The sequence below is a fragment of the Callionymus lyra genome, chromosome 12 (genome assembly GCF_982586985.1).
Source record: "Callionymus lyra chromosome 12, fCalLyr1.hap1.1, whole genome shotgun sequence".
NCBI lineage: Eukaryota > Metazoa > Chordata > Actinopteri > Syngnathiformes > Callionymidae > Callionymus > Callionymus lyra.
The window spans coordinates 7825737-7840438 of NC_141829.1; the positions used below are offsets into that span (position 1 = coordinate 7825737).

Consider the following 14702-nt stretch of genomic DNA (forward strand, 5'->3'; position numbering starts at 1 on the left):
ACCGCTTCTAGTGTATATATTTTTAAAGCCCTGTTAGGCTTTCACACCTGCCACAAACTAGTTTAAAATACAGACTTGTTTAAGTTTTTTCTGATCAATTCTTCTCATGTCGAGTATTCAGTACAAGAGGGACGTTACAGACGAGCAGTATGGTATGGTATAGTATGGTATAGTAAGTATTTGGATGTTTTTAAGTGTCTTTTTGGACGAAGATGAAGATGGAGACAACTGAGCTCCAGTCGCTACATTAAAATGAACAAACATTTTTGTCTAGAACTATAAAAAGGAACAGATTACTCTGAAAATAATACCAACTCTTAGTCGACATGTGGGTGAGTAGAAAATGAGTGAAGTTTGAATTTTGGGTGAACTATCACTTTAAGTCAAGCGAGATACCAGCGTTGACTAAGGACGAGAGGATACAGTTGACTCCAGCAGCTTTGCCTACAACTCTAAAAAGGAACAGATTACGCTGAAAATAATCTCAGCCCTAAATCGACATGAGGGTGAGTACAATGAGTAGACAATGAGTGAAGTTTCAATTTTGGGTGAACTATCACTTTCAGGCGTGTCTCTACGGGTTGCAGCCTACTTCCATCAGTGTGTGAATGGAAGCGTAAACAGCCGCAAATACAATGTTGAAATAACCTTCATTTACATCCTGAATTACCTTTCAAAACATCCTCTTGTGACTTCATTAGTTTTCCCCCATTGTAGTAAAAGTGTTATTTGAACATTAACGATGTCAACGCACCTGCATCTGACAACGGCGCTGTTATCTTTTCAGGGAAACGCCGACGCGTTCATTTCCTGGCGGAGGCATCGGTGCGTCTCATTACCATCAGCAGCAATATCGACACGGCCGCGTGCGAGAGAGATATTAAATTAGCCACAATAACGTGGTTTAATTTAAAAACCACGGCGAGAACTTGAGCAACCGCGCGGCAGAAAGCAACACATTAGGCCTGATTTATCGCACAGCAAATACGCATGATGGCAGAAGTCAAGATTCATCTGCATACGACGCGCCAGAGGACAGAACGCTCGTGTTTGGCCGACAACCGTGACGACATCCCTTATGCTGCTGCGGGTCATGAAATTATCCGTGAAAGTCTCCGAAACGACTTCCTGTCTGCCCTCAAAAGCCATGTTTTCCCTTTTCCAAAGCTGTTCTTTTAAGTCTAATTAATGCTTTTGGGTCGCGTTTAACCTCCCGAGGTCTTCCTCTTAAATCCAAACTAATCTCCAGGACAGAGGTAGCGTTTTCAGATTCTGTTCCATTTCTAACCTCCGCCGTGATCTCGTGGTCACGGCTGAAAGAAGAAAAGATTATGGTTTCACTCAAGCCTTCAGGAGGGTCACCGGATCACCTCCGCGAGGATATGTTACGAATACGTCTTTATGGGAGAAAAACCAACACCGGAAAGATTTGAAATCCCCCTTTTAAAGAACGCCCGAGTTAAGCTGTGTCGCATAATTTCATCCAACAACGCTCTCACGCTAGCATGCAGTGAATAAATCGACTTAAACGTATCAGTTTATGACTCCACCGCTCCAACTTAATGTAATAATTCTGACCCCGATTCAATTTGTCCCTGAAAGTAGCTCATCGTGATATGGGGCTATTATTGTTGCTAAAGCCTTTTAAACGTGTAAATGCATGAACTAAAAGATTTAAATTTGTTTGTGATTCCGCAAGATAATTATCTCGTAGCCACAAATTATGTTTTCTTTTGCGTTATTCTGAATAAGACATTTACAAATCGAGTTCCACATTTGTATATCGAGTTACGCATTTGTGGATGACCGTACAGATACACGTATATATTTGCAAATCCTTTCACGCATTTACAAAGCTTTAGCAACAAAAATAGCCCCATATAATGACGTTTTTACGAACTTTAGAAGCCGTAAACGTCGCAAACTTTGATTTCTCAATACTTCAATAAATCGAAAAGTATTATTGATACATAAATATGTATATAATATAAATATTTGAAAGTGTCGCTCAATTATCTTTGATAAAAAATATAATTTTCAAAAGTGATTTTGATTTATGAACCAGTTTAAAATCTAGATTAAAATGACTTCTAAACTTTTTTTTCTTTGTGAGTTAGTGAGTAGCTTGATCATATTTAGAAAAGTGTATAAAAAGGTTAATATATATTTAATTTGCAAACTTAGATCACCTCTTTTTTTTTAAACTGTTTTTTTTTTCTCTCGCTTTTTTTAGTACTTAAGTACATTTTTCCACCTTATTTTTCTCGTCCTAATTCGGCTTCTGAGTAAATTGAGTCGAACGCTTTCCCATGACCCGCCTTCGTCGTCTGGGGGGCATAACGGCTCAACCCCGACCACCAGCAAAGGTTTCCTCTAAAACTTTCATCAGTTCAAGTTACACCGGTAATCTGTTCATCAGAGGCGAACAGAATTTTCCACTACATGCCTTTGAAATGGTTTATGAATTTTTAAGCTGCTCTGCTTGACTGGCGGCGTGTAATTGAACAAAGGCTTAAGCTGCACATGCAGGTTCTTGATTGTTGGACGCGTCTGAAGGCTGACAACATACTCTGGCCGGGGCGTCCAAACCAATTATTTGTTCGGATAAGAAAGGTGTCATAACATTCATGGGCCGCTAGGTGGCACTATCGGCTCTGAACGACTATTTCAAAAATGTTTGTTTTAAACTGAGAGCATCGAAAGTGATGAAATTGTATCACGAAAACCTCATTAGCAGTTTCACAAAACCTCAACTCGTCACTAGTAAAGAGTCGACCAATAGTCACTTCAGTGGTAAAACAACACGTATGTATATAATATAAATATTTGAAAGTGTCGCTCAATAATCTTTGATAAAAAATATAATTTTCAAAAGTGTTCATTTTGATTTATGAACCAGTTTAAAATCTAGATTAAAACGACTTCTAAGGTTCTTAGTTTAACTTTTTTTTCTTTGTGAGCTAGCGAGTAGCTTGAACATATTTAGAAAAGAAAAATGTATAAAAAGGTTAATATATATTTCCAATAGTCCAATAGTCACTTCAGTGGTAAAACAACACAACAATAGTTAAAGATTTTCTTAGCAAGTAAGTAAGGCTAAATGTGTGTTGGAAAAATTGCTTACATTTACTTTACTTTACATAAATGTTTGGCACCAAAATTCCAACATTAGTTCATCACCTTGATTCTGCTACAATTTATCTTCTAAAGCCAGTTTTTTTTCTAAAGGAAGTGACATCAGGCTGATGGTTATGAAACAGGAAGAAGAACATCAGCCTTCAGTCCAAGTGAAAAGCAAAAGACTTCTCAATCAAATTAAATTCTCCGGCTAAAACTTGGCGTCAACGCTAAACATTCCGGCAGTTTTTAAACCCACTCTAAGGAAATGATTCAGAGTCCAAGAAAAACACCAAGACCTTGAGAAATAAACGTTTTTAAACCGTCTTTATTACTTAAGAACATGTTCAAAGTGTTGTGTATGCTGATGACGCACTGATTTATATTCAAGCTAACCAACAAAAAATACAGAGGAACAGAAGTTTCAAGGAGAAATGTCATCTTACGTTTGCCTTCATACAGGACTTATATATTCCAGGATCAACTCTTGTTCATTTCCCGCAATTCCCGCACACAACGCCAGCAACATCAACATTAGCCATCAGTGGTTTCAACGCAACGACCCGATCAAAGAGCTAAGATCGAACCGAGAGCCTCTTAATCCAAAAAGCCAAAAGGTGGAATCAGAAACTTTAATTACAAATTATCCAATATATATAAACAATTTCATGCTTAAATAAAACACCATTTCAAATAAAAAAAAAGTTTCAAAACCTTTTGTTTACTTTCCAGGTCGCACGCATGGAGATTGAAGCAAGAGTAAGATGCTATGAAACGTTGTTATTCTCGTTGTCAACGATTCTCGCCTTCTCGCGCGTCAGCAAAACCAAAGGTTGTCGACAGTTTGCGAAGATACCGACTGGTTATTTTGCTGCAGGGACTTCTCGGCCGCAGATGCTGAAGTTGTCACTTCGCACGACGTGTTTACGTACGTGAGAAGCTCTGAGTTCCATTCTCTGTGCCACACAAAGAGTGTCAGAAGCGAGAGTCAGACTCCCCGGTCACACACGCTCTGTTGTCCACCAGCAAAAGGTGCTGAAATAATTGTTAGCATCGTGGCGCCTGGACGCTTGTCAACGCTTCTCCTGCTATGAATGCTGCACACACAGGAATCCGCACGCTCGACTGGACCTCAGGGCCTCAACTCTCGCTCATCGGCAGCTCAGGCGTGACGCTGGAAAACTGGGTTACAGTTTTGCAGACACATGTTTACTAATGAATCGTGCCAGGATGAGTCTAGTGGTCGGAACTAGCACCGGTCGCGCGGCAGGTTAATGAGTCGTGTGGACGTCTGGCATCACTTTGGTTGACCAAGGGACTCGTTGTATAAACAAAGCGGGGGCATGATTACAGCTGGCTGGAGGAGGAGTGAAGCCATTATTACATCATAATGGACTCTCGTAACCTCTCGTTCGCCCAGATTTCAGAGCAACTTTATAAAGTAATGAGTTGAAAACATGGTCATGATGAGGAACTTACTGCGTCTTGGAGAGAAAGACCGGAGATCTAAACATGTCCGAGACCAAAGGAAACCAAATTAGGAAAATTGTGTCACAACATGATATAGATCTTATAATCCATGCGTTTGTTTCTTCTCGTCTGGACTATTGTAACACTTCGTTTTCATGTCTAAACAAGAAGGATCTGTCTCGCCTGCAGTTGATACAAAACTCTGCAGTGAGAATTCTGACCTGCTCTCGTAGAAGAACTCACATTTCTCCGATCCTTAAAACTCTTCACTGGCTGCCAGTTTCTTTCAGGATCAACTTTCAACTTTTTTGTATTTCTTACTTTCAGATCTATTCATGGTCAGACCTTCCATCGGTGATCTGGTCCAGCCTTACACCCCAGCTCGGGCTCTGAGGTCTGTGGATCAGAATCTACTGATGGTTCCGGAACACGCTTCAGGACCAGAGGAGAGAAATCCTTCCAGACTGTTGCTCCTGAGCTTTGGAACCATCTCTGTGTTTGATGATCTACTGACTCCTTCAAGAAACATCTGAAGACACTTTTATTGGTGCAGGATTTTACTTGATTCTCTGAGACTCTTGTGTTTGTCTCTGTGTTGTCTTGACCTTTTAAGGATATATTTCATTGGGTATTGTTTTGATTTTTTAAGCGCTTTGTGACCCTGGTCTGGAAAAGCGCTCTATAAATATTACATTTACTTACTTACTTACTAACCATAAGGAAGTGGTCTCAGGATCAAGAACTACAACTCAGGTCTCTAGAAACCTTTTAATCTCAATTTGCAGCCTCGACAGAACATCCACAACAGATTTTTCAGCCTCAATAGAAAAACTTTTAATTGGACAATGACATACTTCTGCAAAAAAACTTCTGAGTGGAGCAAGAATTAAGATGAACGACCCACTTCAAGATGAGTAAAGTAAGTGAATTAGCCTGAGAAGTGCAGATACACCTTCATTTCAACAGGATTCAACACAAGAGAATGATTTAAAAGAAAATCCAATTCACCAAAGTCCACTGAAAGTAACTAAATCTGTCCCCAGATCTGGAAACTTTTGGCTACATCCATTCTTTCGCCCGTACTTTAGATCAGATCTGGACTTTCAAGAGGAAATATCTAAAACCTTATTAGTCCACGATGTTGTTCTTGAGCTAATTAAGTCTTAAGTCTTTCCATGGCTCAGCCTGTCTATTGATGAAGATTTTCTCACGGTATTGGATTCAAAAGAACCTCCACGTTGAGTCATTAGTCTTTTGAACCTGAAAAAACATCACTCGTCGCAGTACCTAATGTATTTGTCCTTCGAAGTACTAGCAGCAGAAACTGCCGACGTATCAAATACATTACAGATTATACCATCACCACGTCAACATTTACAACAGATTATTAACAGTCTATTGTTTTTATCACTTGATTTGTCAAAGTTAATTCACAGCGAAAGTGAATCTTTTGCTCAGATTGTTTCTCGTGTTCATTCAAGCGTCTAAACTTCGTTTATACCTCCTCCACCTTTGATTTAACAATTATTTCCAGTAGATCGGTAGAATGAACCCGCGACTATAGAAGGTGTCGATGGAAGTCGGTGCTTTTCTCCAGATCTAACCAAGCTTGACATTTCAGAGTTTGTGTTGAAGACAGATTTAGACAGAAATCCATTTATCTATTGAGACAGATTAATGTTTACGGGGAGAATAAACTGTAAAATCACATCAGCCTGACAGAGACTGGATTAAATAATGATTAATGCAAATCCCATTAGTTATCTATTTGTTTGCGCATAAATATTTCATAATATATAAACTTCAAACACAAGCAAGTGAATATAATTGAATATATCAGTTGAATATTTATCATTTATTATCCTCTTATATTACATTATATTAATCATTTATTATCCTCTTATATGACATTATATTTATAATTTATTATCCTCTTATATTACATTATATTCATCATTTATTATTCTCTTATTTTAAACTATATTAACATTTATTATCCTCTTATATTACTTTATAATAATCATTTATTATCCTATTATATTACATTATATTTATAATTTATTGTCCTCTTATATTACAATATATTTACATTTATTATCCTCTTATATTACATTATATTAACATTTATTATCCTCTTATATTACATTATATTACAATTTATTATCCTCTTATATAACATTATATTAACATTTATTATCCTCTTATATTACATTATATTACAATTTATTATCCTCTTATATTACATTATATTAACATTTATTATCCTCTTATATTACATTATATTAACATTTATTATTCTCTTATATTACATTATATTAACATTTATTATCCTCTTATATTAATTATGTTTATCATTTATTATCCTCTTATATTACATTATATTAATAATGTATTATCCTCTTATATTACATTATATTCATAATTTATTATCCTCTTATATTACATTATATTAACATTTATTATCCTATTATATTACATTATATTTATCATTTATTATCCTCTTATATTACATTATATTAACATTTATTATCCTCTTATATTAATTATATTTATCATTTATTATCCTCTTATATTAATTATATTTATCATTTATTATCCTCTTATATTACATTATATTTATCATTTATTATCTTCTTATATCACATTATAATCACCATTTATTGATCAATTTCTAGATGTTTGGTCCATTCATCCAGAACATCTCCCTCAGATCTAGAGATAAAGGATGTCATGGAGTCCCCAGAGTAGCTCAGGCCTCCCCGGGTTCCCACGAGACGTGGTCCTGATGCCCAGGAGCTGCTGCCGGAGCAGGACGTGGTCCTCAGCACATGACCATCGCTCAGGGAGACCTGCACACTTCAAGTAGATTCGCTCATGTCTTCATGCTTCATGCTCTCAGCCCGAGGTCGTTTCTATAAATACAGACGTGCTAATATATAAGTGGATGAAGAAATCTCTCTCAGGCTGACACACCACGGATCTAATGGATCACTGAGTTTATCATCACTTCATGTACACTTTACAACATTAGAAAATAAAGTGTTTTAAATAGTGTCGTTTCTTTTGATTTGTTCGTTCTGGTAACTCGTTTTACAAAGTTAGTTATGATGTTTGTTATATAGAATAATATAAAATTAACTTATATTTTGATTATAGTTGAAAATTGTTTGATTATCTTTGCAAATAGTTTGATTATAGTTAAAAATTGTTTGATTATAGTTGAAAATTGTTGGATTATAGTTTAAAAATGTTTTCTTATAGTTCAAAATTGTTTGATTATAGTTCAAAATTGTTTGATTATAGTTAAAAAATATTTTATTTCAGCTGCAAATTGTTTGATAACAGTTGAAAATTGTTTAATTTCAGTTGAAAAATGGTTGATTATAGTTGAAAATTGTTTGATTATAGTTGAAAATTGCTTGATTATAGTTGAAAATTGCTTGATTATAGTTGAAAATTGTTTGATTATAGTTGAAATTTGTTTGAATATAGTTGAAAATTGCTTGATTATAGTTGAAAATTGTTTGATTATAGTTGAAATTTGTTTGAATATAGTTGAAAATTGTTTGATTATAGTTGAAAATTGTTTCATTATAGTTGAAAATTGTTTGATTATAGTTGAAATTTGTTTGAATATAGTTGAAAATTGCTTGATTATAGTTGAAAATTGTTTGATTATAGTTGAAAATTGTTTGATTATAGTTGAAAATTGCTTGATTATAGTTGAAAATTGCTTGATTATAGTTGAAAATTGTTTGATTATAGTTGAAATTTGTTTGATTATAGTTGAAAATTGTTTGATTATAGTTGAAAATTGTTTGATTATAGTTGAAAATTGCTTGATTATAGTTGAAAATTGTTTGACTATAGTTGAAATTTGTTTGAATATAGTTGAAAATTGTTTGATTATAGTTGAAAATTGTTTGATTATAGTTGAAAATTGCTTGATTATAGTTGAAAATTGTTTGATTATAGTTGAAAATTGTTTGATTATAGTAGAAATTTGTTTGAATATATTTCAAAATTGCTTGATTATAGTTGAAAATTGTTTGATTATAGTAGAAAATTGTTTGATTATAGTTGAAAATTGTTTGATTATAGTTGAAATTTGTTTGAATATATTTCAAAATTGTTTGATTATAGTTGAAAATTATTTTATTTCAGCTGCAAATTGTTTGATAACAGTTAAAAATTGTTTAATTTCAGTTGAAAATTGCTTGATTATATTTGAAAATTGATTAATTATGGTAGAAAATGGTTTAATTTCAGTTAAAAGTTGTTTGATTATAGTAGAAAATGGTTTGATTTCAGCTGAAAATTGTTTGATTATAGTTGAAAATGGTTTGATAACAGTTGAAAATTGTTTGATAATAGTTAAAAATTGTTTGATTATAGTCGAAAACTCTTTCAAACCAAGAGTATGGAGGTATTTGGATGTTTTTAAGAGTGTTTTTAGGCGAAGAAAAGTGGCTCTTGTTACTTTTGCGTCCAAAAAGATACTGATTTATCTGAAAATAATCCTTTGTCGTCATGAGGGTAGGTAGAAAATGAGTGAAGCTTGAAATTTGGGTGAACCATCACTTTATGATCGACAAAACGACATGCTAATGCTAAAATAATATCATATTTGTGTCATGTATGCATACGCTATTGATACAAAACTCAATGTAAACACTATCAAGCAGCTATGCTAGCTAGAGTACAGTTATGCTAGCATTGCTAATCCTCATGAACTCTTTTCTTTTAAGTGAAGTCCAGACGATGAAGCTAAAGAAAATACATGCTAGCAAAATGCTAGCATGTCAACAGCAACACACACTTAACAGTTAGTGTGTTGATTTAAGTGTGTGTTGTTGTGATGTTGTACTCTATTGTATCATCAGTGTGTGTGTGTTTATACAAAACAAAACGCTCTCACTACGAGCAATGAGGTTTGTCACCACGCGTCGTCAATCGACCAAGAAGCCATTATTACGTCATAATGGGCTCTCGTAACCTCTCGTTCGCCCAGATTTCAGACTTTTTAAAGTAATAAGTTAAAACATGGTCATGATGAGGAACTTCAGGAACTGCATCTTGGAGAGAAACTTCAATATTTACCACATGTGTGTGCATCAGGAAAGTTGGAGATCGACATTAGGATGTTGTGACGGATGAAAACCGTGACCTTCTTTAGCATCGTGGACCTTATTTCATTCAATATATATTGTTTTCCACCATCATCTGTGAAAACCACATCGCGGCTGTTATTCTGTATCATGAAGGTGTGAAACCTGATCCTTCCGGCAAAGTGTGAGTGTATTGATCTGAAAGAAATAACCGGCATCACTTTAGTCGCCGCATGAAAGAGATACCTGAGCTTCTAAAGCCCGACATTGAGATGACCTTGGGCCTCGGTTTCAACTTCCTGTCAGTCTGCTGGGCTTTGAAAAAGTAATCACGCTGGCAAAGAAAGAGAAGTTGTTTACCTTCTCCTGTATCCAAATGATTCTTGAGGTTAACTTGACTTTGCTGCTGTTTATTTGTAAAGTTTCAATCTTGCCACTAGAGACTCAAAACTTGATGTACTTATTTAAACTAGAGCAATTTTTTTAAATCTTCACTTATCTACACGAGAGGATTCTGGTCAAAATAGAAATTTTAAAATCCCCCAAAACAGGAAATTCGCTCAATATTAAACACCAACTACCTACAAAACAAACTTTCCATGTTAAATGTACTAGCTAGATTGATGATGGTACTTAAGTACTTCAACTTCAACTAGTCACTGAAATCAACAAGTCAATTCACATAGAAATACATTTAAATTAATAATTATGTGTTGTTCCATAGTTTTTTACACTTTTATATCAACATTTTTAAATGTTATGTTATCGTACTGTTTAACGTTATACTACAATTATATTATATACGTTACGATTTTTATTTTGGCGTCTTTTTCAGGCAAGGCTTGACAGTGCAGGGATAGGGATAGGGATAGGGATAGGGATAGGGATAGGGATAGGGATAGGGATAGGGATAGGGATAGGGATAGGGATAGGGATAGGGATAGGGATAGGGATAGGGATAGGGTAAGGGTAAGGGTTAGGGTTAGGGATAGGGATGGGGATAGGGTAAGGGTAAGGGTTAGGGTTAGGGATGGGGATGGGGATAGGGTAAGGGTAAGGGAAAGGGATAGGGATAGGGATAGGGTAAGGGTAAGGGATAGGGATAGGGATAGGGATAGGTATAGGGATGGGGATAGGGATAGGGATAGGGATAGGGATAGGTATAGGGATGGGGATGGGGATAGGGATAGGGATAGGGATAGGGATAGGGATAGGGATAGGGATAGGGATAGGGATAGGGATAGGGATAGGGTAAGGGTAAGGGTTAGGGTTAGGGTTAGGGATAGGGATGGGGATAGGGTAAGGGTAAGGGTTAGGGATAGGGATGGGGATAGGGTAAGGGTAAGGGAAAGGGATAGGGATAGGGATAGGGTAAGGGTAAGGGATAGGGATAGGGATAGGGATAGGTATAGGGATGGGGATAGGGATAGGGATAGGGATAGGGATAGGTATAGGGATGGGGATGGGGATAGGGATAGGGATAGGGATAGGGATAGGGATAGGGATAGGGATAGGGATAGGGATAGGGATAGGGATAGGGATAGGGATAGGGTTAGGGATAGAGTAAAAACTTTGCGTGTCACTTAGAAAGTTTGGTTTTACTCTGATTAATACAGTTCATAACAGAGAACATGGAACATATTAAATTTGCTCTAGAGACACAAACAAAAGATAATAACAAACATTGATTTGCTTGATATTAAAGTTCCTTCGTTCCTGCCGAGACAATAGAGAAAAAAAACTTTTTTTTTAATTTGAGCGTGACTTTACCCGTCAGCACATCTTAATACCTCTGACTCGGCTGCAGACTCGGGTTATTGCGACTCGAACCAGCCAAAAGTTAATTGTTTTTCTTCCAAGATCAAAGCTCACCGACTAAACCTTTGTTGAGGTCCCAGACATGTCAGGAACCCAACCCCTCCTGCAGACCTCATTACCTCGTGACCCACTTGAGCAACGACATATTCAATCCTGCCGGAGGAGTCGTGGAAATTGCCGGATGTTTCCCTTTCTCAAGCAATCTGTCGTTCTTCTAGTGGTGAGAAGGTGGACGATGAGTGGAAATTGAATCCTGAGACGTCCAATATTACAGGCGGCGCCGGATAACCATGATGAATGAGTATCAGTGTGTCAGCGTTCATATCTGCAGGCAGCAGAGGTGCTTCACAGAAGAGGCCATCAGTCACTAGTGTTGTCTTTCTATCTATCTATCTATCTATCTATCTATCTATCTATCTATCTATCTATCTATCTATCTATCTATCTATCTATCTATCTATCTATCTATCTATCTATCTATCTATCTATCTATCTATCTATCTATCTATCTATCTATCTATCTATCTATCTATCTATCTATCTATCTATCTATCTATCTTTCTATCTATCTATCTATCTATCTATCTATCTATCTATCTATCTATCTATCTATCTATCTATCTATCTATCTATCTATCTATCTATCTATCTATCTATCTATCTATCTATCTATCTATCTATCTATCTATCTATCTATCTATCTATCTATCTATCTATCTATCTATCTATCTATCTATCTATCTATCCATTTGTCCATCCATCCATCCATCCATCCATCCATCCATCCATCCATCCATCCATCCATCCATCCATCCATCCATCCATCCATCCATCCATTTGTTCATCAGTTCATCAGTTCATCCATCATTCCAAGTATCTATCTATTTGTCTATTCATCCATCTGTCTGTGTGTGCATCATCCATCCATCCATCCGTACATGACTATGGTTAGTCAATTCGTCCATCTTTCCATCCGTCTGTCCAGCCATCCATCCATATATCGATCTGTCTGTCTACTCATCCATGTGCGTCTGTCTATCTGTCCATCAATCAAAACATCCATCTCACTGTCGGTCAATGATTCCATCCAAATATTTATCTCTCGTTCATTCATACTATACAAGTATTAATCCATCCATTTGTTTTTATGTACATCACTCTATCCATCCATCCAAATATCTACTTCATGTGTGTCTGTCATTCAGTCCGTCGATCAGTCCATTTGTCGATCTGTCCGTCCATCCGTACCAAGAACAGAAGATGCTTATCTTCTTAAATATAGACATTTGTTGTCAGATCTCAGTAGGTGGCGCTCTCAGTTCCAACATTCTTTGAGGTTTCATCAGATAACAATGAGCCAAAGACTGCTCAGAGTTTGTCTTTTTTAAAGCTGGATTTCCTCCTTTGACATCCAGTTAATAACTTATACGAGCAGAAAGATAAACTTCAGCAAATACATGTTAACCTTGCCGGAGGTAACGGAGTTAATGAGGAATTCAATTTGCTGTAAGTAATGAATTCTGCTTTTTCCTCAATAAACATGAATAAAAACTATTAAATATTAATCAAAACAATAATTGTAAACATCATCACGTACATTTTTTTGAACATTATGTTTCTTTAAAATAAAAAATGGATGCTGATGGAAAAATATAAAAAGATCATTTATTTGATCAGATTTTGGTTCGTGTTACCCGTCACATGATTTCAACAACTCTTAGGAATTCTTCTATGACCCAAAATAAGAGGTCCAAGTATGTGGAACTGACTGTACGACTCGTTTTTCTCCTTCAAACCACATGAGTGCCGGGATTAACTCTAGCAACTCAGGTTGTAAATGAAGAATAAGCACTTTTTTAATTGTAATACCAAATTCAATTTAAAATCTTAACTTTTTTTTTTTTTTTTTACTAAAGCATAACATTATTTAGAGATTACTTACTTTATAATAAACTTTTAGACTTCACATTTTTTCAACAAACCAATTTTGATGTTTTAATTTAACAGTGGATCCATTCTTTAATCCAACATGTGTAGCAACCATACTAAGGAACTTATTTTCGATCAATAGCAACATTGATTTTTATATATTTTCTATAATTTATTTATACATTTTCAATTATATTTGTATTTATAGTGTCACCACTATTACGTATACCATATAAATGTGTCATTATACCTCATTTTAACGTAATTATTTAGCGTCAAACCATTAAAACTTTTCCTGAACTAAATTAATCTCAAAAATTGACACAAATCAATCATCTTATTTAAAGAGTTGATATTCGAACATATATCTCCAGGTGTGCGTCCAAGTCAACTCACCCACGAGCAGCCAGAGGAGCGTGTGTTTCTGCAGATCCTCCCCGCAGTGGAACCTCATCCTTCCAGCCTCGCGCAACAACAAAAAAAAAAAGATCCGCAGTCTGAAGTTTTTTTTCTCGGTGTGAAAGTGTCGAAGAAAGAAGAAGAAGGAGAAGAAGAAGCAGGAGCTTCACCGGGTGAGATGTGACATGACGAGCAACAAATCCACGTGAAGTGTCATCACCACAGGAGTGTGGATCAAACTGCTCCAGGAGAAGGTGGGTGGTCCTGGTCCTGGTCCTGGTCCCTGATGCCAAACCTGTCCTGGGTCACGCCTCGACCACCTTTCCACTATGACTGAGAAAGTTGGAGGATATTTCAAGTCATCATTCGAGTGGAGATGATGGAAGAACCACGATGTGCTGCGCAACGGTGCGCACTGGGACCCGTATGTGTGTGTGTGTGTGAGAGAGAGAGGGTGTGTGTGTGTGTGTGTCTCTCAATGAGGACACGACACCGGGTGAATGGAAGGGAGACCCAGACATGGGAGGGAAAAGAGGGGGCACAGATAGTTTTTTCCATCAGACAGTAATGAACGAATTCAATGAGGCTCGAAACATTTTCACAAAGCAGATCCTGATCCAAAGTCACGATTTCTACTCACACGTGGTGACGTTTTAAGTGAATTAATTCAGACAAAAATAAGGTTTTCCATCTAATTCTAAACTCATAGCAAAGATTTCTAACGATAGAAAACTTTCATTTTGTGATAATTGTAATGATTTGTTTCAGACACACGTGTTGTGAAGAGAAATAAAAAGAAAAGTTATTCTCCGATTTATTTATTTCGTTTTTTTACTTACTTTTACTTTTAAGGTCCGATGA

At 36.1% G+C, this 14702-nt stretch overlaps 1 protein-coding gene across 1 annotated transcript in view; it reads right to left on the reverse strand.

Annotated features, from left to right (window-relative positions):
* Positions 1–14307, reverse strand: part of ramp1 (receptor activity modifying protein 1) — a 39334-nt gene extending 25027 nt beyond the window's left edge. The window contains exon 1 of the mRNA XM_087804005.1: positions 13839–14307. Within this exon, the coding sequence (XP_087660131.1) occupies positions 13839–13896 (58 nt within the window). The 5' untranslated portion in view covers positions 13897–14307. The remainder of the gene's footprint in view (positions 1–13838) is intronic.
* Between the last annotated feature and the right edge of the window lie 395 nt (positions 14308–14702).